At 37.5% G+C, this 27,727-nt stretch overlaps 1 protein-coding gene across 2 annotated transcripts in view; it reads left to right on the top strand.

Annotated features, from left to right (window-relative positions):
- The window catches only part of epha10 (EPH receptor A10), a 204,785-nt gene that overhangs the window by 113,267 nt on the left and 63,791 nt on the right, over positions 1–27,727 (top strand). For both annotated transcript variants that reach the window (XM_028460918.1, XM_028460919.1), the window contains exons 4-5: positions 17,950–18,105; positions 26,730–27,059. In XM_028460918.1, coding sequence (XP_028316719.1) covers positions 17,950–18,105; positions 26,730–27,059 — 486 coding nt within the window. The remainder of the gene's footprint in view (positions 1–17,949; positions 18,106–26,729; positions 27,060–27,727) is intronic.

The raw sequence follows: 27,727 nt of genomic DNA on the forward strand, positions 1-27,727 counted from the left end.
GGGAGGTCGAATAAGTGATGAGATCTAAAACGTAATCAGTGTTTAGCGTTCACTGACTAGAAAAACCAAAACGAAGAGTCTTAAAATGAATTCTGTACCCTCCCACCCTGGGACAATGATCGGAAATTGTTGAAAACATCTACAGTATGGAAAAACGTACATATACTACAACACATATTAGCCAGAGGTGGGAGAAATGGACTGCAGACAAGGCATATATACAGTGTATATATATATATATTTATTTTTTTTCTCAAATTCTCTGTACCCTCGACTTGAGGTGTTTATATGTCTGTTTATAGATGATCCAACAATAAAAAGTCTAGTTGAAAAAACTACTAATAGTTGTGTACTTCACTGGTAAGTACAAGTAATGAGTCATGCAGCTGCATTCTGTACGACCTGCAGACGTTTTAGGACTGACGTGTTAATCCCTGTGTACAATTACAGTAATGCAACCAGGAGAAAAGCAAAGCCACTATTTTTAGATCTTTGGAGGTAAAACTTGGTTTTAACTCAGCGATTGATCTTAAATGTAAAAAAAAATATATATATATAACTGTTAATTTAGCATGGAATCAATAAAGACAATAATTGAGCCACAGGGAATTGTTCACCATCCATAATTTAATGTCAGGACTACAGTACGGGGTTTTGAGTTTGTCCTTTTACAGGGAGATACAGTTGGGAATCATCAGCATAGCGAAGCATACAGTAGAGTGATACATTACCTAAAACAGAGCCTTGTTGAGCACCATAAAGGACAGGAGAACTACAAGAGTAAATGTTGCCTATTTGAACAGAGGCTGAGCTACAGAGGAGACATTAGTGAATGTGTTTGTCTGCACTGAATAGAAGATTAAAAAGTAGGTACTTTATCTTCCTATGCGTGGTTTGTTCCACCATCTCTTAATTGAGTAACTTTCATCCCCGACTTGTCATGTTGCCTTGTTGCATGTACTAATGAATACATCAAATGCATGAAGAGCGTGTGGGGAGTGTTGCAATAATGAACAACTAGTTTGTTAATTACGCATCAAGGTCAAGGCGGCTTTACCTTCACGGCGTAATTGCAGGCCTTAATTGTGCCACAAGACCTCGACGTTAATTCAAACAGGAAAAAGACCAAAGCGCGCTGATTACACGTGCAAAGAAATCCCGTAACAAGCATGTTGATTTTAAAGTGGATAATGAAGAGTTTTCCTTAAGGGAGATCAGTAAGTCTTTGACGTAGACTACAAAGGCGACTAAAATGATGAGTCAGATTCTAACTACGTTTTTCTATGAGGCAGAATGTAACCATCATCGGTCTGTTTAGTCTGCTCAGTTACATGTTTTAACAGCTTTTAATAATAATACATTTTTTATAATTAATTTGACCACAAATTAGAACAAATCTCAGAATGCTACAGATTAAAAACACTCAGAAAAGAAAGAACCAACATGACGTATATTTATCATTATTTTCTTTATTTTTATTTTTTGGTCAGTTTCTATTGAAAGCTACATCATCTACTTCTGCAGACATTTAATGCCCGAGGAAAGTTTCCAAAAAGACAAATTCTGTTTGTTATTTTGCTGTCAAAACATAAAAAAGCTGAATACTGAATCTGTTTAGTTTTATAAGTCTTATAGGAGCTGTTGCCAAACAATAGTCCATTTCCCCCTCCTTTGCTGGCTTTAGTTTTATCTCTGAATGTGATTTGTGAGCTGGGATTGTTGGAGGAACACTTTGTTGGCTGTTACTGCCATGATTAGAGCAAGAGAGAATTTTTTATAAAATAGTTTTATATAAATAAAATCCTCTTTATTATATATATATATATATATATATATAAAAAAAAAATAAAACTCAGGTTCATTATTAAAGAAACATTATTTCAGGTATTTGCATTTATATTGAATAAATGTTGGACGTGTGTGTGTACATTTGTGTGTGTGTGTGCTCTGATCACTCATGCAGCTCAGTCGGTCACACTAATGGGGGCTGAGGAGGGAGAGGGATCGTCCCACCTCATCCATCTCCTTGATGGACCAACTGTTCCCGGACACACGGGGTCTCGTGCGCACCCACTCCAACAAACAGTCCGCGCTCACGCTCCAAAAACATTTTGCATTGCACGCTTTCACTGTCACTTCCGCCCACCAGTAAAAAAAACACTTAATCAGCCGTATGGTCCAAGCCGCCCCCCACCAGCATCTCCATCCATCTCTGCAGGCATTCAACCTGCACTGCAAGAGTCACACACAAGCAGAGAATACTGTATGTATGCCTTAGCGCAAAGTTTATTAGCAAACATTGCATTACTTTAGTTGTTTTTAGCACCGTAGTGTAAATTAAAAAATCAAGTTGAATTGGTTCAGGTCAGTCTTGTAGTAATAAAAGCTTACAATGACATACATTAGTATTTGTGCTGGCCATTGGCAAAGACAGTTGGATAAGGCTTTAAAGTAAAGACTCGGGCGACCCAAGGTTGAAAAACTCTCTTGTATTCAGTAAAAAGAGAAACGAGTTAATGTCTAAATTTTTGCTTTAATTGGGTACATTGCTTATTGCCTAATTCACCAAATGTGCTCTAAAAACCCACAGAATGTGCAGCATCCTGCTCATACACAGCTCCTTTATCCTCGTTCCCTCTAATTGACTCTAATGGGTGTGTTTTTTTCAGGCTGAGGAGATGTCTGATTACCCTTGACCTCCTCTGTTAACAAATGACAAGAACATTAGACTGAATGAACAGCTCTGCTCGTTCACTTCTTCTCCTCTCCTCTGCTGTGTTTAATGATATGCCGAGACGTTCCTTCCTCCGTCCACGCTCCCTGGAATCATATTCATCAGCCTGCTTCACCTATATCTGGGTCAGCGTTTGTAATGGAGATGCCTGATTGGGATTAGCCGAATGAAGAAAGAAGAGTCATTTCACGACGAGACTCATTCAAGTTCACATTATAAATTCAAAGGAATCCAATGAAAACTGACTAAAGAAAATGTGCTTGTTCATTTCTAACCAGGCCATGACCAGACAGGCTGCTTTTTAGAGACATTTTCTTCAATATAAAACTCATTTTCAGCTGCACGTCTTTGGAAAGTCACAATTTCAGCACTCATGTCATGCTAAACACAAAGTTTGTGCATAATTTCCAGCATTTCTACCAACCTGTTTTCATCTTATTTTTAAATTTTATTTGTGTTGTTTATTTTGTTGATTTTATTTCTATCTTCTCTGCACATGCCGTCAAAGGACACTACAAGAAAGGGCAGTGTTACACCTAGGTGAGGGGGAAGGGGATAGGGAAGAGGGAGTCAGGGTAGGATGGGGAAGAGTCGACTGTTTTAAGGTGAGAGTGAAATGTGATGTTATAGTTGCGTGTATTGTGCTTATTATGTTACTGTTTTCATTTTAAACACATGCATGTGCATGAGGTGTATAGACTACTGATATATCCTACTCAAGTAGAAGTACTGTTACTTGATTTAAATTGTTCTCAAATACAAGTACATGGAAGTCGAATATAAAAAAAAACCAAGTACAATTAAAAAGTTGCTGAAATAAATACTACTTAAGGCACACTGTAACTTTTGGCCACCTGGGGGCGCTAGATCTGTAACTTTCACATTAAGCGCCCCTTGTGGCCACAAGCGCTGCTGCACTGTCGCAAAAATCAACAGTCAGTCAGTCGAGCCAGACTCCCTTGTCTTTTGATTGTATATGCACGCAGCAGTTGACCTGTAACTTCGGGATAAGGATTGGTTCTAAGAACTGGGTCGGTCGGGCTGGGGTGCGAAGCGAGGCTGGGCTCACACCGCGGCTGGAGGAGCAGCCGCCGCCCTCCTCTCCCCGCCGCCGGAGGCCTGGCTCTTGGCCCTCCTCACCGCGTCGGTGGCGCCCCCCCTCACTCCCTGGCCTCACCGCCATCGTCGGCCCCCTTTGCTGGGTTTAGGCACGTTGGCCGAGGTCGGTAAGGATGGGGGACAGGCGACCCAGCGTGCGCGGGGCAGTGTCCGGCGCCGGGCGAAAGGTGGGTCAGCGGAGGGGGCCGAGTCTCGGCGGCGTCTTTTTAGCCTCCTCAGAGGCAGTTTTAAACTTTTTGCTTGCCTCGGCCATGACCAGGAGTCGAACAGCCGAAAATATTAGCAAAAACCTTAACCCAATGAGTTTATCAGATCCTGTGGTCACGTGACTGCCGTAAAGTGATACGTTCTCCAGGCATTTTCCAGGTCACATGACCTGGCCAAAGACCGTCCGTCTCTCCAAACTTACATAGTCGGTATTTCAAGAGGGACGCTCGGAGCATTGATACTGTCAAGCTCTGTATATTGGCCTGAGGAATCATTTAAAACTCTTTAGGTCAAAAGGTCCGCGTTGTGCCTTTAAAGTAAAAGTTACTATACGTTTATTTTTGGTAATACATCTTGCTACTATTCCCTTGCATGTAGTAAACCAAATCTAAACAATTAAAATTGAATTTATTTTCCACAAAGACATTTGTATGAAATGAAAGGTTTGTCAAAATATACAATTCTTTTTTTAAATAAAATAACACCAATTAATTCACTTCAAGAAAAAATTCTCAGGCTCTATTTATAGCTACATTTATTTATTAACTCTAAAACTCAGAAATTCAATTCAATCTTGTTTTTTTATCGCCGTGCGTCACGTTTGATCTCATTGGTCGGCTATGATATGATGCATTTGGTTGTTGTTTGGTTATTTCATTTTTTGTAGGTTTCACAATGGCCGTTAATCATTTTAAAACAATAAATGAGAATTTACTCAGTAATGGTTAGTGTAGAAATGTAACAAATTACTTTACTTTTTCAAAATGTACTTAAATAAAGAAATATACTAGAGATGTAACGATTAATCGTAAGGCAGTTAAAAATCGATTCATAGGTATCACGGTTGATGTCGATTTTCTGACAATTGAATCGCAGTACTTTTTTAACCAGCAGAGGGTGCTATCCGGAAGTGTTGGTGGAGTCTGCTAATACTTTCTTTCTGGCTGCCTTCTACGCTTAAATATGTTAATAAATGATTCATTACCCCTTTAGCACCGAAAGAATATCTGTAATATTACTTGAATATCTGTAAAAGTCACGTTTTTCTCTTAGCTCTGTCTGCTAGCATAGCTTCTCTTCTTCACTGCAAGATATCTGCATGCCAACCGACCACTGGGTTACCAGCGCCCTCTGCTGGTCCAAACAAATATGACGTAAATCAGTGCAATGACTGTTTTTTGTTTTTTTTTAAAGTCCAATTGTTAAGGCACAAAATACATTTTCAGTTGCACTTTTAAAAGAAAAAGAACTATTATGCAGTTTTGCATTGTTTATTATAGAACCAGAATTTAAATTAATCGGCTTCATTTTCATTTGTATTATTCCTTTATTTATTTAATTCAAGATTTATTTTTAGTTAAATTGCATTGTTTTGAATAGTTTATCAAGGAATTCTTTTGACAATGAAAAATAAAAGGAAAATAATATAGTATTTGTCTACAGTCCCATTTTGTAAATGAAAAAATCGTGAGAGAATCGTATCGTGAGCCCAGTATCGTGAATCGAATCGTATCGGGAGTTGAGTGAATCGTTACATCCCTAAAATATACTATATACTATAAAAAGTACAAGTACCCATAAATTAAACTCTATTACAGTAATGTGAGTACTTGTAATCTGTTACTTTCACCTTTGTGCAGTCCCCTCCTCCAACATGGCACAGACGTGCATTTCCATTTACTCTTTGACATAGAAATTGGAAGTAGTGAAGAATGACATTACACGTTGCTGTGGCAAATGGAGAGAGATGTAAGTGTTTGAAAAGCGCTGTATGTGTATAACCTTCAGCCGCATCACAAATCAATATTACTTCTCCCACCTAAGCTATCCGTGCTCCTGGTTTGAAGGAGGAATTGTATTTTAGCAAAGTGTGACAGGCAGCAGAGATGTGAACAGACATGCACACCGAGCACAACGGTGGAACATTGAGTCTCATTTTGCGAGCGCTCGACCTGAAATTGGCTCACATTCACATGCGCGCATGTTTCCTGACTCGCGGCTCAAATGATTGCAAGCGTGAACTCGGGGGATTCTGTCTATAGCACCGCCACAATGGACATATGGAATTACACGCCTAGGCACAGCTACAACACACACACTCCTGTTGTAAGGCTAATAGATAATCAGGTGATCACACACAGATCCATGACATAAGCAACTGTGTGGCCCTCAGTCATATTATTTGTGGAACCCCAAAGCAAATCTACAAAAATTGTATTTCAAGAATTTGGAAATAATATGAAGCCCAGCATAACACACAAAATAACTAGCAAAACACAAAAATCAACAGCAAAATGCACAAAGTACACAAAAAATTCCCAAACTTAAAATGACAACAAAGACAGACACATCAAATGAATTGACTACAAAAACACACACATCAACAACATGTTACAGAATAACAGACAAATTGTTAACAAAATGACACAAAAATACAGAGAATGACCCCAAAAACGCACACAACACGTTACAGAAACTGTTAACAAAATGACACAAAAAATACAGTTTCCCCAAAAACGTAGAAATCAACAACAAAAATGCAGAAAATTACAGAAAAATACACAAAATTAAAACAGAATACAAAAAATAACAAACACACATAATGAGCGTTAAAGAAAGCAAAATGACTAAAAACTGAGAGAAACATTAAAACCACAAAGACGATAAAACCATTTTTCCCACGTGTTAATGCTCTGATTAGTCGTTATTCTAATGCTAACATGGATGTTGTTTTCCTAGACTACAGTTTTTTCTCGTGACAATAATGGGACTACGACTAATGAAACAAATACTTGTGAATAAAAACTATATTGATATATTTAAAATACTTATGATCGTCAATTAATAAAAATTGAACTATAATGGACGAAATCCAATTAGAACTAAGTTTATGGTTTGGAAGTTATCCATTCAAAACTACTTCTACTCTTGTGCATTAATCACATCAAATCTCTGTTTATTTACAAACATTAATAAAGTCTAATATCAGGTTAATCAATAATAATTAAATTGTTAAAAAAAATGCATAAACAATTAGTTGACTAAAACTAGAATATAACTGTTATAATCTTGATTACGCATTACTGACTAAAACTAAGTTGCTTTTTAATCAAATGACTGACTAAAATTCAAATAGAAATTCGTTGTCAAAATTACCATTATAATTAAATCGCCTAAATTAATTGCTTACTTGGAGTTTAAATTTCCTGTTTCATTTTGATCATCTTTCCCTCGTTTGATTTATTTACTGAGCTGAAAATGCCTATTAATAAATAATTTAATTAAACCTTGTAAATAATCAAATTTCCTATTTCTTAGAAGTCGAAACGGCACGTTAAATCTCGTGAAATAGCTAGCGACTTATCTGTTGTAGCGTGTGATTTTGTCAGTCTGTTTATCTCATTCAAACCTTTTCTCCATTTCTGGAAATTAATTGTTTTTTCCGTCCGTTTTCGGTAAACACGCAGAACCGGGGGCCCTTTGTGATGTGATTGACCTGAGGTTTCACTAATTCACTTCCTGTCACCCTAAACAGAATGGACAGATACTGGATATAGAAGGAAGGATGGCAATGAGTCATCTTCAATAGATAGACTGGGTTAATGTGAAGTGCGTCACGTGTCTGTGAGCCATTGTTTTGTCCTCGGCGTCTGCTCTTTCTCTCGTTCAGACGTAACGTGATGAATGTAATCAGTTCATGGTTTAGTCTCCCTGGTTCAGGTGTGCGTATCTATATTGGTCTTGTGTTTTTTGTTTATCTCGCTCCCTTCTGCTCTGCTTGTTAGACACGAGCAGCTCGTGGCTGTGATGTAACATGGCAGCTCTTTGTTGTGTTCATTTAGTGATGTAACGTCTCGCATCACAAATCAAAGCGGTGCAAAAAAAGCCACGAATGAATCTGTAAAAGTTTGTGTTTTTTAGCGTCACGTTTGCACACAGCAGTAGCTGAGAGTGGTACCCCTGTGGCATCATTCTCTAGTTCTCTCCAGGGGTGGACTGGCCATTTAGCATACCGGGCATTGTCTTGGTGGACTATTGACCCAAAGTGGGCCAGTGTGCTAGGTTGTTTTGGTAACAGGTGGCCAAAAATGGTCCAAAAGTGGCGAGAAAAGAGTGTAAAGTGACTAAAATGGGCCAAAAACAGTCAAGAGTGGCCAAAAAATGGGCAAATAATGAGGAACCAGGTGGTATGTAATGGAAAAGGGTAGCGTAAATGAGCAAACAATAGTGAAAAAGGGGAACATTTCGTAAACAATAGTGAAAAACGGCAAAATATGGAATAAAAAAAGGTAAAATGTAGTGGAGGAAGGAAACAAAGGGTATTTATAAAAAAAAATCAAGAAAGGACAAAAATTGAATGTGTCAAAAAGAAGTTGCAAAAATGGACAAAAAAAGGGGTATTTATTGGCAAAAGGTATTTAAAGTCTGAAAAAAGTGTCGGTACTTTTTGAAAGGGGGGAAAAATGGGACAAAGGAAGTTGCAAAATGGCCAAAGGAAATAGGAAAAGTTTCCCCCTTTTAAGGTTTTCTGTGGTAATAATAATTAGAATTAAGAGTTAATAAAAAGCCACATTTTGTGCATTACTGACTTAATAACAGCTTCGCTTTCTGATTCTCTCTGTGTGATGCAAAGCGCTGACCCTTAAGGCCATGGTGCTGAGTCCTATCCCTGACTACACAGTGAGGGTCTGTAGATAGCACTCAGTCTGTGGCTGTTGATGCACCTGAACCAGGGCTGCAGTTTGAGCTCATACCAGGGATTTATGTTGTAACTGAAGGGCTTTGGTCACGTACTGGAAGCATTAGATACGCAGACGGGTTACGACACTGTAAGTGAGCTTTGGCTAATTGTTGCATTAGAAAAGCAGAATGAGCTGTTGAAAGGCTTTGGTCCAGCACTTCCTTTGTATTAACATGAACAAAAAACAAGTTATTTTGAAAGAGTATAGCATTTGTAATAGTCGTTAGCCGTTAATATGAATGTCTGTATTATTCTTATCCACTAGAACACGAGTCGCAGGAGAAAGTGAGAAATTACAGAGAAAACATGAATCATTGTGTAAATCAGTATCAGTTTTATTTGCCAAGTACAGTTTAAAAACAATACAAGGATTTTAACTTGGCGCATGGTGTGAAGAACAAACCAGAAACACTATAATAATACTAATGATAAATATAAAGGATGGATATATACAAGTACTCCAGGCAATATTGTAATGAATTGCAACTCAACAATATTATTATACATATTATTATTATACAATTATATTGCATGATGGCAGTCGTTTATAATATTAAACTGTTGAAAAAAAACTCAATTGTCTCAAAATCTTTAAACTTTCCTCAAATTATTACATAACGTTTTCCCTAATTACCCCGATGGGACTGATATCTGTCACTTATGTATATGTATACATATATAATGATGGATGCACAACCCAGTCTGTCATGAAAAAGACTTTATTTGGATTTTTTTGTGCATGGCAACAAGATTTCCTCATATTTTTTGATGCAAAGAACAACTTTTTTCATGCATTGTGACACAAATTGTGGAAATGTGTTGCAAACTACTGAAATTCATCACACTAACCATTACCCTTACTCCAAATCAGATGGTAAATGGACAAGTTTTATGAAGTGCGTTTTATTACCAAAGTGTTCCCAAAGTACTTTACGATATCAACTTATATTCTGTTACTAATATAAGTGGAATCTTGTCCCATTGTGAGGAATAGCAGGATTTTTTTTTTACTATTATTATTATTATTGTTATGGGAGGATACAAAAAGAGAGGGCAGTGTTACACCTAGGTGAGGGGGAAAGGAACAGGGAGGAGAGACTCAAGGTAGGGAATGGAAAGGGTGGGGAAGAGTTGATTATTTTAAAGTGAGAGTGAGATGTGATGCTGTAGTTGTGCATATTGTGTGTCTCTAAAGCTTAGGTATAGTGGTGGTGGCTGTGGACAGAGAGAAGGAGTGAGTGGTAATACCTAAACCAGGTATTTGGGATCAACGTGTCTAATATTAAGCCCAGTATGAGTTTTATCCCACGGCCCAAGACATGCCAGTGCATCGTAGACCAATGTATGTGCAAGAACCGCTACTGCTAAGGCAAGCACTGCCCCGGGCCCAAAGATGCTGACAGACCAGCAGAAAGAGCGGGGCCAAGGAGCCCGAGGCCGAGCAGCCGCCCAGACGCCCCCAAGATCTCAAGCCGAGAGGCAGCCACTACCCCCCACATATACACCCGACAAAGCCCCAAGGAGCCGAGGACCCAGCGCACCCCGCCACCGCTACCCACACCCAGAGACCCCAGGAGAGGAGCCAAGGCCCACGCCCAGCAGATGACCAGAGCCACGCCGAGCGGGCAGCCAGCGGGTGCCCACCGCCGACCCCAGGCCAGAAGGACCCGGAATGGACGCTGTAAGTCGTCCCGCTGAGCCCCTCAGAGCACCCCAGATCACCTTTTATCAATGCTGCCTGAGCGACGAGCCACAAACCCCCCCCCACGCAGCCCTGAGTGGGGGGGGGTGACAATTTGTTAATAATAGCGACTGCAGCAGTGTTAAATTTGTTGACAAACGATTGTCGTCAGAGTTTTGGTTGTCTACATTATTTCAAACTAAAATAAACTACCCAGAGACACCCAGGCTTGGTTAGACTCTTCGTTTTCTTTTGCCTCATCAAGTAGAACACACCATCAACTGATTGCCTTTTAATTTGTAGATGTTCCTGATCTGCTTCTGTAATTAATCTTTTCTCCTTGTGAGTCTGAGAACGTGACGTTGTGTAGTGAAGTTGTGTATTTGGGTGTAATTGTGAGCGTCAGCCACACAGTGTGCACCGGTGTGAGTTAAAGCTCACTTGATTATTGATTTCCTGAATGCTGGAGTCGCACCAGCATTTATCCTTCATGCCATTACCTCCTTTACAATCCAAGCAAGAGAACAGGAAATGTAACACATGAAAATACTATTTTTTTTTTGTTTTTAAAGAATTGCGTCTATTTATACATGCGTAGCAGAGTGTGTGTTCATCTATGTGGCTCTAAAGCAAACCTCTTATGGGGTTATTAATATTTATTAATGTGTGCTGTCACAGAGGCAAAGAAACAATTTATTGCTCCCATTTAGTGCTTTAAGTGCTGCGTGATTTATGATTAAGCATGTCTAAGGTTATAGAGAAAAAAGCAGGGAGACGCTGGGAGAGAATGGCAAAGTATAAATTGAATCCTCCTCTAAAGACAAAAGTCTATTAAAGTCATTTGTAAGCTCATTGAAATGTGGATTCAGTGGCCCTATTTTCATTACCTTCATTAGACACTGGAGCTTTGGGTGTGTAATAATCAGACAGTTTTAATTTTCACTTAGCTGATTACACTGATAGATCCTCATTTTTTCCTGTTTGCTCTCGCCGCCCACACGGCTCTCACGTGTGACACAATGCCATCGGTGCACGGATTGTAGATGACATTGCTTTTACTGTCACTCTTTTGTTCAAAAGTCCTAATTTGTATGCATTACGTACCAACGCTTATCTGCTTTAACGCTGCGAATCCGTCAGGCTGAAGGAAGCCATTCTCTCCTCCTCTTATTGTCTGCTTTCTTTGCTCTGCAGGCGGTTGGTCCAGATTCTCCATTAGATGGGATCACATTGTTGCTTTGTGTGGGTATCATTAAACCTAGAAGAATAGTGCGTGCTTGTATGGTAGTGTCATTTCTGACTTGTAATTGTTTTAACTGTAATTTTTGCAACATTTAGCCACAAACCATGTTTAAAAAACTTTTGTGAATTTCTTAATGTTACTTTTGAAAAGTATTACAGCCAAAAACATTTAGATTTAAATGTTACATTTAGATTTAAGATTTAGATTTAATTAAGATTTAGATTTACCATTAAGATTTAACATTTTGTTTTATATTTAACATCTAAGATTTACATTTAACATTTATCATTTAGATTTAACATTTTTAATTGACTATGACATTTGTATATAACATTAACATTGAGGTTTTGATTTAACATTCATATTTAGATTTACTATTTAACATTTAGATTTTAGATTTAATATTTAACATTTAGATTTACTTTTAACATTTAGTATTTACATTTAACATTTTTAATTGACTATGACATTTGTATATAACATTAACATTGAGGTTTTGATTTAACATTCATATTTTGATTTACTATTTAACATTTAGATTTTAGATTTAATATTTAACATTTAGATTTACTTTTAACATTTAGTATTTACATTTAACATTTAGTATTTAGATTTAACTATTTTAATTGACTATGACATTTGTATATAACATTAACATTGAGGTTTTGATTTAACATTCATATTTAGATTTACTGTTTAACATTTAGATTTTAGATTTAATATTTAACATTTAGATTTACTTTTAACATTTAGTATTTAGATTTAACATTTTTATTTAAATGTGACATTTAGATTTGACTTTAACATTTATAATTAGATTTAGATTTACCATTTAACATTTAGATATGACATTTAACATTTCCATTTAACATTTAGATTCAACATTTGAATTTAACATTTAGATTTAACATTTACAGTTAACACTGACACAAATTTCACAAATCGCTGTAAATCTGGTCAAAAGTAACAGTAAAAAATTAATATACGTTCATTAAACGTGGTTTTTATTTCAGCATGTGCAACTTTACAATCGGCGCCCCATAATAGTGTGTGTGTGTGTGTGTGTGTGTGTGTGTGTGTGTGTGTTCCACCATGTTGGATGTATGGTGGCTGCCAGTCAGGACAAATTGATCAGGTGGTTTCACCAGCTGTCCTTGCAGATCTCTCCTTCCGTTTCTCCGTTTCTGAAGCTCTAATTTCCACTTTAACGTGATACATTGGCACAGAAAACATACAGCACCTACAGAACGTCCACCCAGTGTGAGATCCTGCCCCCTCCCATTGGCAGATGGCTGCGGGCTCATTCTGACACACCTGACCTTGCCTGGCGTCGGCTGTGTGCGGGTCTTTGAATTGTTCCCACCGTGGAGGATGATGGCCATCGTGTAAAGCCAGATGCTATTGTTATCTGGGCTGCACATGTTGTCTTGATACACCGCTATCATTAGACACACATTTATGAGGTGGGTTCAGGGAGAATGTGCACCCACGCTGAGTCGTGAGACGTTTTATTTTTGAGCATGATGGGTGAGAAATGCAAAATCAATTTCTGTGCTTTCAGATAAATCTGTAACATCGGCCTTAGTTTGTTTGTTATGAAGATGCTTATGGCATACAAAGGTTAGAGATGTAGATCAGACAGGAGCAGGTTTTATTACTGCGGAGGCCACAAACAGGGTCGACTGCTTTGAGGGCCACTTTATCAACATTCATGTCAGCATTTAGATTAATGACCAATCTGAGCATTAAAAGAACAAAGAGCTTTGTCTGCTTTTATTTTCTCATTTTTTGTGTATTTTATTTTTTTTCACTTTGAGTGTTTTTGGAGTCAGTTTGTGTGTTTTTCTCATCTTTTTTGTGTTTTTAAGTTGTTTTGGGAGGATTTCATGTATTTAACTTATCGTTTTGTCTGTTTTTGTTGTTGTTTTTGGTCCATTTTAAATACATTTGTGTACTTTTGTTGTTTTGTCAGCCTATTGTGCATTTAGTTTTCTTCTGTCTAAAGTAATAATCTGTATTTTTCAGCCATTTTTTGTGTGTTTTTTGTTATCATTTTGTGTAATTTTGGAGCTGTTTTTTATACACATTAGTTATACTTTTTGGCATTTTTTGGGCATCATTTTATGTATTTTACATGCATTATTTTTTCATTCTGCGTATTTTTGCTTATTTATAATTCAGACAGTATTTTAAGAAGACTGTAGATTGATACGTTTCAAAGTACTGGACCCACTGCCTTAGGAGGGATATTTATGGCGTTAATGACTTTTACGTTAATAACAATATTAACATTAATAGATAATTAACCTCTCTACCCTGTGCTGTTCATCATCGTGTTGACGTGACATGTTTTTCAACAGGTATGTCTCGTCTAGTGATCTCTCCCTGCTTAGAGAGTAACTAAACCCCAAAACCACTTTCATTTTGCAAAAAGCAAATCTATTTGGTATGAAGAATTTTGATTTGTTGTAAAAATGTCAGTGACTGCTTTCTATACCTGTATATTACATACAGAATGGTGGTTTGTGACATTTTGGTGGCTTCTTACATCACTAACCACCACTGTTGGCTCCGCCCCTCCAATAAAAACTAGCACCTGTGGACTCTACAATATGTGGTGAGTAGGTTGAATTAAGAGAAGAGTGAATAGAGACGTATAGTGAGTATTGAGTAGCTAGATAGGATAGCATAGATTGTTCTTTGGAGATTTTACAGTATAGAATGGGCGTGTCTTAACTGCTCCAGGAGCCCCGCCCATAATCAAGGCATTTTTGTCAGTGCTCAATCCTTTCGCGCAGGCCTGATCGTTTCGGATCTTTTCAACGCATCCCCGAAACGCGTCTACATCCGTTCGGCCTATTTTACGGCAGTTCGTGTACTATTTACAAGGTCAAAACCCTGCTATTTCAAAAGAATTAGACATTTTATCTGATTTATTTTGGGTTTTTTTTTTAATTTTCTGTTTGGTTTTTGATGGTCAATGTTGTTTATTGTGTTTTGATCCATTTTTGTATATATCGTCTTGCGGTGGCATTTCCTTTGTCTATACATTTAAATTAACAATTAAAAACACCACAACAGTCACATATTTACGTATGTACTCTTAAAATATTTAACAAACGCTGTACTGTGTGGTCGGATTACGTTCAATTATCACGTCCCAGGAGCTCTGTCGTCAGGATTGTGAGTAAAGGAAGTGATGTAGTTTACGCGCATTCGTTGAAAGAATCAGTCACTGACACGCTTGTTATTTCAAACATCTTACTGACTTAAAGGAGTATTACTCTGGTAGGAAGATTTCAATGCTAATGTGAAGCAGTAAAAATAATTAATTAAATCACATTTTTGTAGTAGGTCTGGGCAAAAAATGTATTTCATCTATCGAATTTGTAGATAAAAACAAATTTTATTTTGCAAATTCGAGTTTTTATTTTTAATTTTTTCCAACACAGTTTTTTTGGACTTTTTTGCTTTCCGTCCTTGTGGGTTACCCCGTAGCGCGATGTGAGCCCACCTCCTCTTTGTTTACATGTGTTTACCCTATGACTAGGTTATATGTGTGCCACATGCATGTTTAATTTTTATTCACACTATGCTGAGATGCTAAGGCAAAAGTTTATTTTTTTTTAATTGTAATGTTATATGTTATAGAATATGTAGTTATCTGATTTGTTAATCGGAAAATCTAAGCTACTGTGAAGGCGCTGTTGCACTTTTGCTTAAACCTGGGTTAAAGCTTGAAATAGTTGAATGACAGAGCCTCATTTACTTTTTATTTTGGGATTGTTCTATGCATTTTCACTCTTGAGGACAATCACAACAATAAAGTTGCACTTTTGACAATATATTTGATGTCTGCAGTCATTTTTAAGTGCACTGAGAAAAAAAAATTAATAAAAAATCAAATCGGAACTCTGAATTTTTCTCTTAAAAAATCTCATTCTTTTTTCAAACCGAGTTTGTAGTAAATTGGACAATGGTTCACGAACACCTGCTAAAATTAAAGCTGCGTGGAAACATTTGGTTCATTTCCTGCTGGTCTGAAGAAATTATTCACTTTCAGAATAAACATGTCATTGTAATTTAAAGAGATGAAATCTAGCAAATGTTTCACACCCATTACCACTTACTATGTGCAAAAGGAAAGTGCTTGGACTGAGCGTGTGTATAGGAACCTGCTCTTTACAGGTGTCGGGGTGTTTGTGTGCGCTGCGTGTCATTACACATCATTCACATGGAAAGCTATGAGTTCTTCTCTTCTCCTCTTTCTTGCTATAAGTAGTGGTTGCATGTCAAAATGGAAAGAGACAAAGAGAAATGAATCAAACAGATTTGCTGTGGCTTGTTTTCAGTTACATCTCAGTTTAATGCAACAGTAGCTTTAGATTCCATTTCACCAGTAATGGGAGAATTGGGATTGTCGGATGGATTTAATCAGTCTCTTTTGCTTTTCTTTCATAATCCAATTTTAATCTCTTTAGTATTTGCCTGTGGATTCACTGTTGTCCTGTTTTTTTTATTGATTCAGTCTTTTTTCTCTCTCTTCTGACGTCAGAGGGCGACTACTAACCTGCTTCCTTCCTTCTTAATCTTGTTTTTATAACCTGCTCTGTGTCCTAGTTCTGTCTGTTTGTATAATGTATGCAATGCATGTTGTTTTTGTTACATTTAATGTTCAATGCAACGTCCTATGGATGTAAAATACCATTCATTTGCAAAAGAAAATGGCACGTTTACATCGTTTTGTGTATTTTCAATAATCAGATTCAGGTTAGCAAGTTATAAATATAATTGACGGAAATTGGATTTCCCAGTAAAGCTGAGGAATATATTCAGATTCAAGATATATCGAGTTTTCTATTTTGACAATATTGCCTACTGTATATTAAGATTTTATTTTTATTTTTTACTTGGTTTGATTTATATACTGTATATCATGTATAGCTTATTTTGTATTAAAATACATGTTTTAGGAGACGCTGGTTTCATTTCTTTTCCATTAAAAGCACAGTTAGATGGTTTACTGAGTGGGTCCTAACCAACAAGAAACACTCGTGCTGTCCCTTACCTATTGTTCATCTGTTTAATATATGTATATATAACCCAGAAATATCAAGATTAATATCATATATTGCCATTTTGAGTAAAAATATCCATATGAGTTTCTGTACATATTGCCCAGCCCTATTTCCCAGTACAAACAGAGGTGGCAGAAGTGCTAGTTTTGTAATATAGATAACTAAATAAAGGAGTATAAAAGAAAGTATAAATATACTTTTTTTAAGTTTTTGGTTGAAATTGTCTTTATGTCCCGACAGATCTTATGTGCTCTGATCACGTCTCCTGCTCGTTCTCAACCCTTTACTTGCACGATCCCACGCTTAAAGCGCGTTACCGCTGACGGAGTTAAAAAGGAGTTTTTTTAAGTCACATTTTTTAACATATATAATAATAAAGTTTAGTGTTTACTTACCGCTGAATGAGACATGAGACGACATAGTTTCTGCACATTACAAGCGATGAGCTAAGGTTCGCTTATGTGAGTGAGGGGCGTGGCTTTAGAGGGAGCACAAAGGGGCAGGGGCGGGTAAAAGTGCAGCGCTCAGAAGGATGCTACATTCAAAATCATGCTAGTTTTTGAAAATTACTTACCCTGTCTTTAAGTAAAAGTGAAAAAGTACGTGCTACTAAATGTACTTAAGTAAAAAAAAGTAAAACAAATATCAAAACAGGGTTTTTAAAAAAAATTCCTATTTGGTGTTTAAAGAATGTGTAGAAAATTGACACATGGAAACAAGTTAAATCTGTAACCTTCAAAGACCTGGAGAATTTAACACTCGTAATAACTACAACTTGTAAATAAAATGAGAAAAAAAAGTGCAGATGCTCAAATAAAACCAGTTGAGTTTAACATTTATAAAAACTTAAAAATGTTAACCATAAAACTAAGGGACCTGTCTAACACAAAAAAACCCGAACTACCAAAATGTTGTTTTTTTACGTCGTGACGTCATCTTCGAAGGTCTTAAAAGTAACAAGTTCCTATTTAAAATGTAAAGGAGTAGAAATTACAGATATTTGTTTAAAAAAGTAAAAGTAAAAAGTTGCAAATACTCAAGTAAAGTACAGACACCAGAAAAAAATACTTAAATACACTAACAAAGTATTTGTACATAGCATTATCTCGCTGTACTGAACTTTAACATCTTGTCTCCCTTTCTTAGCGTGTCCCCACGGCTCCTACAAGATGTCCTCCAGGCAGCAGGAGTGTTTCCCCTGCCCCGCTAACAGTGTTGCAGAGGACGAAGGATCCGTGGTGTGCGTTTGCAAGGAGGACCACTTCAGGACCCCCCTGGATAACCCCTCAGCACCATGCACACGTAATGACATTATAATACGCTCCTTTTCTGTGTGTTCATCCTCTAAAAGCACCACTCACATCCTGGTATTTTCAAATGTCACCAAAAAAAAGCATCTTCTATCAACGTTCTTTGCACTCAGTGGGATAATGAATCCTGGTTTTCCTTTTTATGTCTCACCTGTCCTTCACCCACTGTCCTCTCCTTTATCCTCTCACCCCCCGTCTGTGACCCGTAACACACCCGCCTCTTCATTGCCTCATTTCCTCCTCCTCATCTCACACATCCTTCACCTCTCCTTCACCTCATAGTTTGCCTTTAAGTCTTGATTTTTCCAATTGCAGACAAATCACAATCATTATTTAGTTTTTTATTGAATTTCCATGGTATTTACAATTTAAAAAAAATTACAATTAAGATTATTATAGTTTTTGTAGGTCTCGAATCATGTCAGGGAAAAACGGACACCTTAAATCAGGGTTGGGGTGAAGTATAATTGTAATCGCGTAATTAATAATTAATTAAAATTATGGCGTAATTTTGAAAATCTGTTGCAGTCGTAATCGTAATTAAATTGTAATTGAGTTTAGATTGTTGACTTTGTAATTGTAATTGCCATGAAAATTCTATGGAAAATAATAATAATAATAATGATAATAATTTTACACAAAACTAGGAAACCATGTTACAGTTATATGTACAATTCTACACAAATGTAATTAATACTTATTAAAATGTATTTCATATCAAGCTTTCCCACATTTTACCATTAAAAAAATGATAAATTTAGGGGTATACTGACACAAAAAGGAGCCCAAAGGGGCTCAAAGTAGAGTCGCTGCTCCTCCGCATCGAGAAGAGCCAGATGAGGTGGCTCGGGCACCTAATTAGGATGTGCCCTGAACGCCTCACTAGGGAGGCGTTCAGGGCACATCCCTCCGGAAGGAGGCCCCGGGGAAGACCCAGGACACGCTGGAGAGACTATGTCTCTCGGCTGGCCTGGGAACGTCTCGGGGTCCCCCCGGAAGAGCCTGAGGAAGTGGCCGAGGAGAGGGAAGTCTGGGCCTCCCTACTGAGGATGCTGCCTCCGCGACCCGGAAACGGCTAAGCGGGAGAAGATGGATGGATGGATGGATGGAACTTAATTACAATTAAATTATGATTAAAATGGTGACAGATTCTTAAAATTATGCCAGAATTGTAATTAATTATCAGTTACATGATTACAATTATAATTGAACCCAACCTGGCCTTAAATACAACACTTGTGCTGTGGATTTCATTTGGTTTTTGTTGAGATTTTTACTTTTTATACAAACCTTGTCTCATCTTATTTTGAAAAATCCCAGGATCCATATGTGTCCCTTCTTGGGTCAACCCGTTCTTGCATCCTTGGTTGCATCTGACGTGGACATCTGCTCCTTTAAACTCTTATCTAGATGTATCCGTCGCCCAAGGCCGTCCCTCTGCATCTCGACCTTTATCCCTTTTTATCACACATCCATCTTTCACCGTTCCATATATTACATCCACATTATTCCTCTGGAAAGCATATCAGCCCATTTCCTCTCTAGTCTGACTCAAATGTTACGGATCCATCTTTTCCCTTGACTCCCTGTATTCTTCCATCCTACTCTTCTGTCCATCTTCACAACTCATCCAGTCATCACTCTTCACATTTCCATTCCTTTTCACCCTTTAATCCATGTCTCTTATCATTCCATTCTTCTTTTTCTTCTTCGTCACACACGTCTCATCCTTCTGTCCTCAAGCAACAGATCCCATAACTCCACCCCCAAACTCCCGTATTTTACCCCTCATTCCCGCCATCATCCCGTATCAGTATTTTCCCCTAAATATCCTGTATTTTAATGTAGTAATAACTAAAAGATAAATAATAATAAAAAATAAAAAAAAACATTCCTTTGCCTCTCCAAACTGAACGCCGAGAACTGCCGCCTGATGTGGCCTGGGTGGGAGTTCTCGTGAGATTAGTGCAGACAGCGGCAACAGACCCGGAAACAACTCAGAAGAGAGATGATGAATGTAAGAAGACGTTTCGACGAAAAAAACCCAAAAAAACTCGTCTGAATACCTTGGAAAATGTGACAGAGTTTATCTTCCTAAAGAGCAGCAGGATGGGACACAGTTACACGTTCTGTAAGATTAATAACTGAGATTTTAGCGTCTCCCACGGGGGAAGGAAGCACGTAAATCAGCATGAAAAATCAGCCAATCACAAGCCCCGGAAATATGTAATAAAAGTAAAATGTAAATGTCTAACTTGAAGACAAGCAACGCGAAATTAAATATGCATTGTGTTTACTTGTATATGAACTGTAAGTATATCAAATGTGCTTCTGCTTCATATACCCATTTATGTTTTCATTTAGGGTGTATTATAATCTAGGAATTAGGACTAGGCAATATATCGAGACTCAAGCTGTATCGAGTTTTCTATTTTGGCGATATAGAAAACTACACTATTGCAGATATTAATATCTCAGATATATATATATATATATATATATATACATACAGTATCTGAACTCAATTACAATTACAACAGCAACAGATTATTTTTATTACAATTAAATCATATTATTATAGTTAATTATCAATTACACTATTATAATTGTAATTGACCCCATCCCTGCTGGGCTCATATTACTTATTTATCTCTCACCTTTAAACTTTTCTCCCCTCCTTTAATCCTAATATGATTTTCACTAATAAAGATGCACTGGAAGCAAAAGCCTTATTGATCTCTGCATTGATCACATCTATTGATTTATCTGGTTAATAAATGAAGGAATAAAGTAGTTAGTAAAACCAAAACGTTGGCTGGACCCGTCCTTAGCTTTCCTACACATAGGATCATTTGTGCACGCACACACACACAAACGTGGTGAAAAGTGTGCTGTCATGCTCGCTTCCACTTTAGCTCCAAAAGAGGGGCCTTTAATTACAATATTGATCACTAAGCTCCCAGATCCCAGTGTGAAAACATTTACAGCCGTCTAATGACGGCATTAATTACACTATCGATCCAGTTATTATGATCATCCTCGGATGCGGCTAATGCCACGGCACAGTTTAGACGTAGAGAGGGAAATCCCAACATTTGAACGTTTGCATCGGCAACAGACGCTCAGTTTTCCTGCAGGGTGGAAGCGGAGAAGTTGATTGGCCCCTCAAACCCACAATCCCTGCACTGCTAATCAATGCTTCACGTAGCTACCCCAATACTGGTGGGAATGTGTCTATTTTTCAACAGTGGAAACACTTTCACCACAAACCAATCTAGACATCCAAAATAACAATACAAATTCAGTTTTCTCAAACTTACATTCAATTCAATTCAACTTTATTTGTATAGCGCAATTTACAACAAAGTCATGTTATGTGTTTGGCTATACAAGGTTGGAGCATAGACAGAGACCACTGCGCCCCTCAGTCCAATTTTAAGCAGCCACAAAATGTTATGCACAAAATCGTGCCAAAAACATTGAAAAATGACAGAAAAATACTCATAACTCAAAAAACTGTACAAAAATACACAAAAGGACCGAAAAATATACAGAAAATAAAAAAAAAGACTCCAAAAACACAACGAAACACACAAAACAACGAAAATACATAAAACGACAACAAAAGTGGCAAAACCATTTGCTCTTTCCCGTATCAATGCTCAGATTGATTATTATTCTAAATTTACATGAACGATGATAATATTGAGCTCGGATCAGATCCTATGACATTATAGTGGCCCCGCTGTGATAAAATAATTACACACATAAGCACTCAGATTTAGCTTAGTAATATGTTTTATAACTGATCTCATCAATTTATGTGCTTTATGTGTCAAACACGAGGCCCGGTGCCAAATCCGGCCCTTTAGAGCATCAAATTTGGCCCTCAGGATAAAGTCTAAATGACACAAAAAATGAATCATTGAGTAAAAATACCAAGTATTTCAGTCTTAGGTATCTCAACCCTTCCAAATACATAAGTTCATTGAATATCCACAATGTATTCCAGGGCGCATAGTTTTCCCACACTTTCATCAGTGCAGTCATTTTTAATCGCAAATTGTTGAAAAGTAAATCTTTCTTTCAAAAAATCCTGCAATTTTATGAAAATTATTTCACAAATTGTTCCCAAATTGGTCACAAACTCAAGGAAGTTAAAAGACTGGATATTTTCTGTAACTTCCATTACTTTACATATATTTATAGGGCACAATAATGTTAAAGTTGCTTGTTCTCCTGCCTAAAATTAGCGGCCAAATTGAGATTAAACTGCTCTGTATTTGATCCCTGAAGAGTCATGAGTTATTTCATGTATACTGTATATTTAACAGTTACAGATCAATTGCAGGAATTATCTGTAGGGCCTCTGATTTTCTATGATTGCAGAAAACTAGAACGTAAGTTATTATGAATTTCACTCCCTGATGTGTGTGTATATATATATATGTATATTTATTTGTAATGTGTTTAAACCAAACACAATTATCACGATATCTCACATATATAGAGATGTAAATTTAAAATCTCACACAAAATCTTGGTACTAATCCTATCTGCGATACTTGAGCACATTTGTCACAATGTTTCAGTGAAGATGGTTAATTTATGACAAAAATGTATCAAGTTCAGCAGTTTTTAACTCGACAATGCCTGTCATGGGTATTTTCTTTATGAAATAAATCAGATTTTAGTCTGAGCTCATTAGAAACTATAGTTCTCCTGTTAGAACAGGCCTGAGGGCGTCTCACATGGTCCATGCGAGCTACCTGGTACCTGCGGGAACTGAAGCAAAAGGTTCAATATACGTGTTTACAAAGCACTGGGATTATAAAATGTCAGCAGTGAATAAGTAACACATAAGACAACTAGGCATGGCAGTAGAGGGAGAATAACAGGCCCAGCTGTGAGTACTGAGGGCATGTGTGTGTGTGTGTGTGTGTGTGTGTGTGTATGTATAATCTCTGGCCTTATGTAACTATGTGCCCGTTGTGCATCTGAGAGAAGAACACGAGCTGGACAGAGTGACGTCCTCTGCAGTCGGCCCCGTAGAAGCACGTCTTCACTTATTCATCGCCACAGCACATGCACACACATTAAAGAACACATCAAAAATGCATGGGCCTTAATGGAGTCCCATTCACACAGCTACAAGACAAATGATTAGATTAAGTCTGTGAGTCGGCCTTGTTCCACTTCACTTGTATGTATTTGCATGTTAAGCTTTTCAATCGGGGGGGGCAAACTCATTTTAGTCCGGGGGGCCAATTTACGAAGCAGTTTGATCTCAAGAGGGCCACAGTTTTTATGCAGGAAAACAAGCAATTTCAACTTGTATGTGTACATAAAATACAAAATATGTAAGAAACTGACAACATCCAAGCAATAAGTGACAGATATCAGTCTTATCTGGGCCTTCACTTTAAATTTCTTAGATTTGTGACCAATTTCTGTTTATTTAAGCAAAATATTATGTAATAATTCGAGTAAAATAAAAATATTTTGTAAGAATTTTGAGGTTTAAGACATAAAATTGTAACTGCCATCATGTGATATTATCACCGTTTTTAAGCAGGAAAAGGCAGGTTTAAATATATTTTGCCCTATAGTTTGCACTTGTACGTATACATAAAATACAAAATATGTAAGAAACAATATCCAACCAATAAGTGACAGATATCAGTCCCATCAGGGTCTTCACTTTACATTTCCTAGATTTATGACCCGTTTCTATTTAGTTAAGGAAAATGTTAAATAATAATTTGAGGAAAATTAAAAGATTTTGAGTTTTTTTTCAAAAGTTTGTGATAAAAAATTATTGTAATCATGCAATATTAGCACTGGGAAAACTGTGAGCCCCCTGCAAATACTGTTTACAAAATAATTCACGTTTTCTCTGTCATTTTTACTTTCTCCTGCAGGACAAACTGGATGCTCTAAAGGACCAGAATTGGCCCCCTGAGGCCTTGAGTTTCACACGTGTTTTTCAAACGGACACAGTTTTTTAGTTTTATTGCCACATTTATCATTTTAAATGTGAATAATCCACATCTTTGACATTTTTTGTGCAAACTGTCTCAGACTGTGCAAATTATTTTCTCTCAGGCTCAGGACGCGAAGCATCAATGAATTTACTATTTTTTTTTTGTTTTTTTTAGTCTAAACTGGGGGGACTTTCCAATGTTGACATATTTTACCTAAAGCTTCCTCCCAGAAATTGTGCGAAGGACGCAGCTTGGATCACAGCCTGTGTTTTGAACGAGATTTGCCTGACATTAGATGTCAAAGCGGATCATGTTGAACCAAAACTAACAAGCGGACTCATGCAAGAGCTGATTTTTTTGTTGTTGTCCAAAACAAGTCACAAGGTGGATTATTTTTTTCATCTAAGAAGCTTACGAGCAATGTTTTTACTGTCGGAGCCATTCCATAGTATTTATTTTGCCTTTAGAAGCATTAATCCATCCTCTGTTTCTATCTAAATTAACTTTCACATAGAAACCACAAACCCCTATTTGTCAGGTGACCTACAGTGAAAGATGTTCACGTCAGATGACCTACCAGTTCTCATCAAAACAATTGTTTCTTTTTACCAAATCCAGGATAACACAGGATTATTTAAGGTGGATGTGCAAACTGCCTGCATGTAATCCCAGTGTAATTCTCACTCCATCATTTGTGTGTAGCATCACATGCACGGATGAAACAGGGATTGAGGGATACTTGGTTATGATACAAGCGTATAACCTTTTAAAACCACTATATTAATGTTAAAACATCATCATTGCTGAGTTTTTGGTCATTTTTGTATTCTAAAAAGTTCAAGGTCCACTGAGCTTTTTAGGAAAATGTGTAGGAGAAGCTGCAGCTTTTTTTATTTCCATTCAATAATATGTTTTTGTGACCTTTCTTTTTTTTTTTTTTTTTTTTTTTTTTTTAAAAAAACAAACAAGAAAACAGCAAAAAAAAATAAAAATAAAAAAATGCAATAAACAGATTTTTACATACAAATTACCCTGTTCATTGAATTTCGTTCATTTTGAAGTATTAATCAAATTTGTCCTCCTTAGCTGTGATATTTCCCTGTAAATGTGCTCACTTTGTGATTGCACAAAAACAATTGAGCCTGATAAAGTACTCGATGATGAGTGGAACATGATGGTGGTTCAAAGGTTTTAGTGATTTGCCAAAATCACAATGATTGGCTGCATTTGGTGGATTTTTGCTTCATCCTGGTGGGACTGAATGTTATGGTTTCAATATAATCCACTAATTTGTTCTGTGACATTTGATGTTGCAACTCACCTAAAATGGCTACTTATTTACGTTTTGTTCAATCTATGTAGTATCAGTTCAGCCTTTTGGACAGAACTCCTTCACAAGTAGAAACATCAAGAAACCTGTGGTTAGATAAATACATAAATACAATTATTAAACGTTAAGTTAGTTTTTCATGTAAATTTATTTCCGTTGCTAATTTTGTGGAGGCCATATACAAGATGCCGTCTGACAACCCAAAGTCACATGGTAATTTCAGTTTAGCTAACTTAACTCATGAAGCAAACTAATGCTGGGTGTCTGAGCATGCTAATTACAGCTAACTAGCGTCAACACAGCTTAGCTTCGCTAGCTAACAATATAGCTCTGCATTTGACCCCCATCCAACACAAATTCCAACATGTTATGTTTAATTTGAGACTGTTTTTCCTCATCGGTTTTCTTCTTCTTGTTTTATTAATTATTATTAACTCCTTTAAAGTGATTTCATGCCATTTTCTGAGTATCCTCTCTAACAGGAAGAGGCTAAAGCAGGAGTCACCAACCTTTCTGAAACTGTACTTCATAGGTACTGTAGAGTTTGAATGGCAACCAGTGAGAAAATCACTCCTTAAATCCTTTAATTACAGGGTAAGATAATAAGCATTAACATAAAAGGTAGGAGATGTTGAGGTTTCAAGTACATGCGACACTTTTTTTCTCCTAATGCATTAAATTGTTTCATTTCCATTACGTTTTACAGAAAATCCACCTTGTATTTTTAAAAATAGATCTTATTTATTATATCATATATAATATAACAATGATCATACACCACATCTGCAGCATTTGTCACAGTGTTTCAGTGAAAATAGACATTTAAAAATGATTAATTTAATATTAAAACTTTATTAGCAGTGTTTAACTATACTAAGTACTAACTACATCTTTCATATGCATTTGTCTTTGTGAGTTTGAGTTCTGGAAAGTAAATCAGATTTTCGTAGACTAGTGCTCATGAGGGCACCTCATATGGTCCACGCGGGCACCGCTTTGGTGACCCCTGCACAAATGGTTGCCTGTCAGGAATTTGGGGTCCAGCGATTTTGACTTAATTACACCTCAAAAGCAAAACTTGTATATTTATATCCCACATTTATTTTTAAATAAATTAGAGATTGACAGGCAACTTTAATTTTCCACAGACAAAGTCAAGCACTCATCTTTAGGGCCTCCTAGTGGTCCTAAGTGCATAGTCCACGTATAGCAAGAAAGGCCTGTGTCTGTGGAAATGTTTGTGGACGTCATGTCCATAATCCAACTCTTGCTAATTTTTTCGGTATTCTTTTTTTTAAACAGGGCCTCCATCTCCTCCTCGAGACCTGGTCTACACCCTAAAACAGTCCACCTTAATCTTGGAGTGGTCGCCTCCATCCGATACTGGAGGTCGAGTGGATCTGACCTACAGCATTGGGTGTAGAAGATGCAGTGGGAGGCAGTGCGAGCCATGCGGGGCCAACGTGGGCTTCGTCCCACAGCAGGTGGGCTTGGTGGAAAGGACGGTGACGGTGGTCAATCTGCCTCCAAACACCAACTACACGTTCACCGTGGAGGCCTTGAACGGCGTGTCGGAGCTGATGCCCAACAAGAGGTTCTACACTCAGGTCAACGTGTCTACAAGCCTGCCCAGTGAGTCCTGTTATTAAGTACACATGACGCTATGCAAAAGATCTTTGAGCGAAAACATTAAGTATACACCAAAGAGTTGGTGTCTTTACATGACATGGCTTTATTTCACTCACATTTCTGAATAAAGGTGAAAACCTATGAGCAAATGGCAAAAATGTCTCAGTTAGAGCGAAACGGCTGAACGCCGGACTTCTTCTCCAGTCTACTGGCTCTGAAAGCAGGGGCAGCGTGTGTGTGTGTGTGTGTGTGTGTGTGTGTGTGTGTGTGTGTGTGTGTGTGTGTGTGTGTGTGTGTGTGTGTGTGTGTGTGTGTGTGTGTGTGTGTGTGTGTGTGTGTGTGTGTGTGTGTGTGTGTGTGTGTGTGTGTGTGTGTGTCTGTCTGTCTGTCTGTCTGTGTGTCTGTCTGTCTGTCTGTCTGTCTGTCTGTCTGTCTGTCTGTCTGTCTGTCTGTCTGTCTGTCTGTCTGTCTGTCTGTCTGTCTGTCTGTCTGTCTGTCTGTCTGTCTGTCTGTCTGTCTGTCTGTCTGTCTGTCTGTCTGTCTGTCTGTCTGTCTGTCTGTCTGTCTGTCTGTCTGTCTGTCTGTCTGTCTGTCTGTCTGTCTGTCTGTCTGTCTGTCTGTCTGTCTGTCTGTCTGTCTGTCTGTCTGTCTGTCTGTCTGTCTGTCTGTCT

Source organism: Gouania willdenowi, chromosome 11 (assembly GCF_900634775.1).
Source record: "Gouania willdenowi chromosome 11, fGouWil2.1, whole genome shotgun sequence".
Classification (NCBI taxonomy): domain Eukaryota; kingdom Metazoa; phylum Chordata; class Actinopteri; order Blenniiformes; family Gobiesocidae; genus Gouania; species Gouania willdenowi.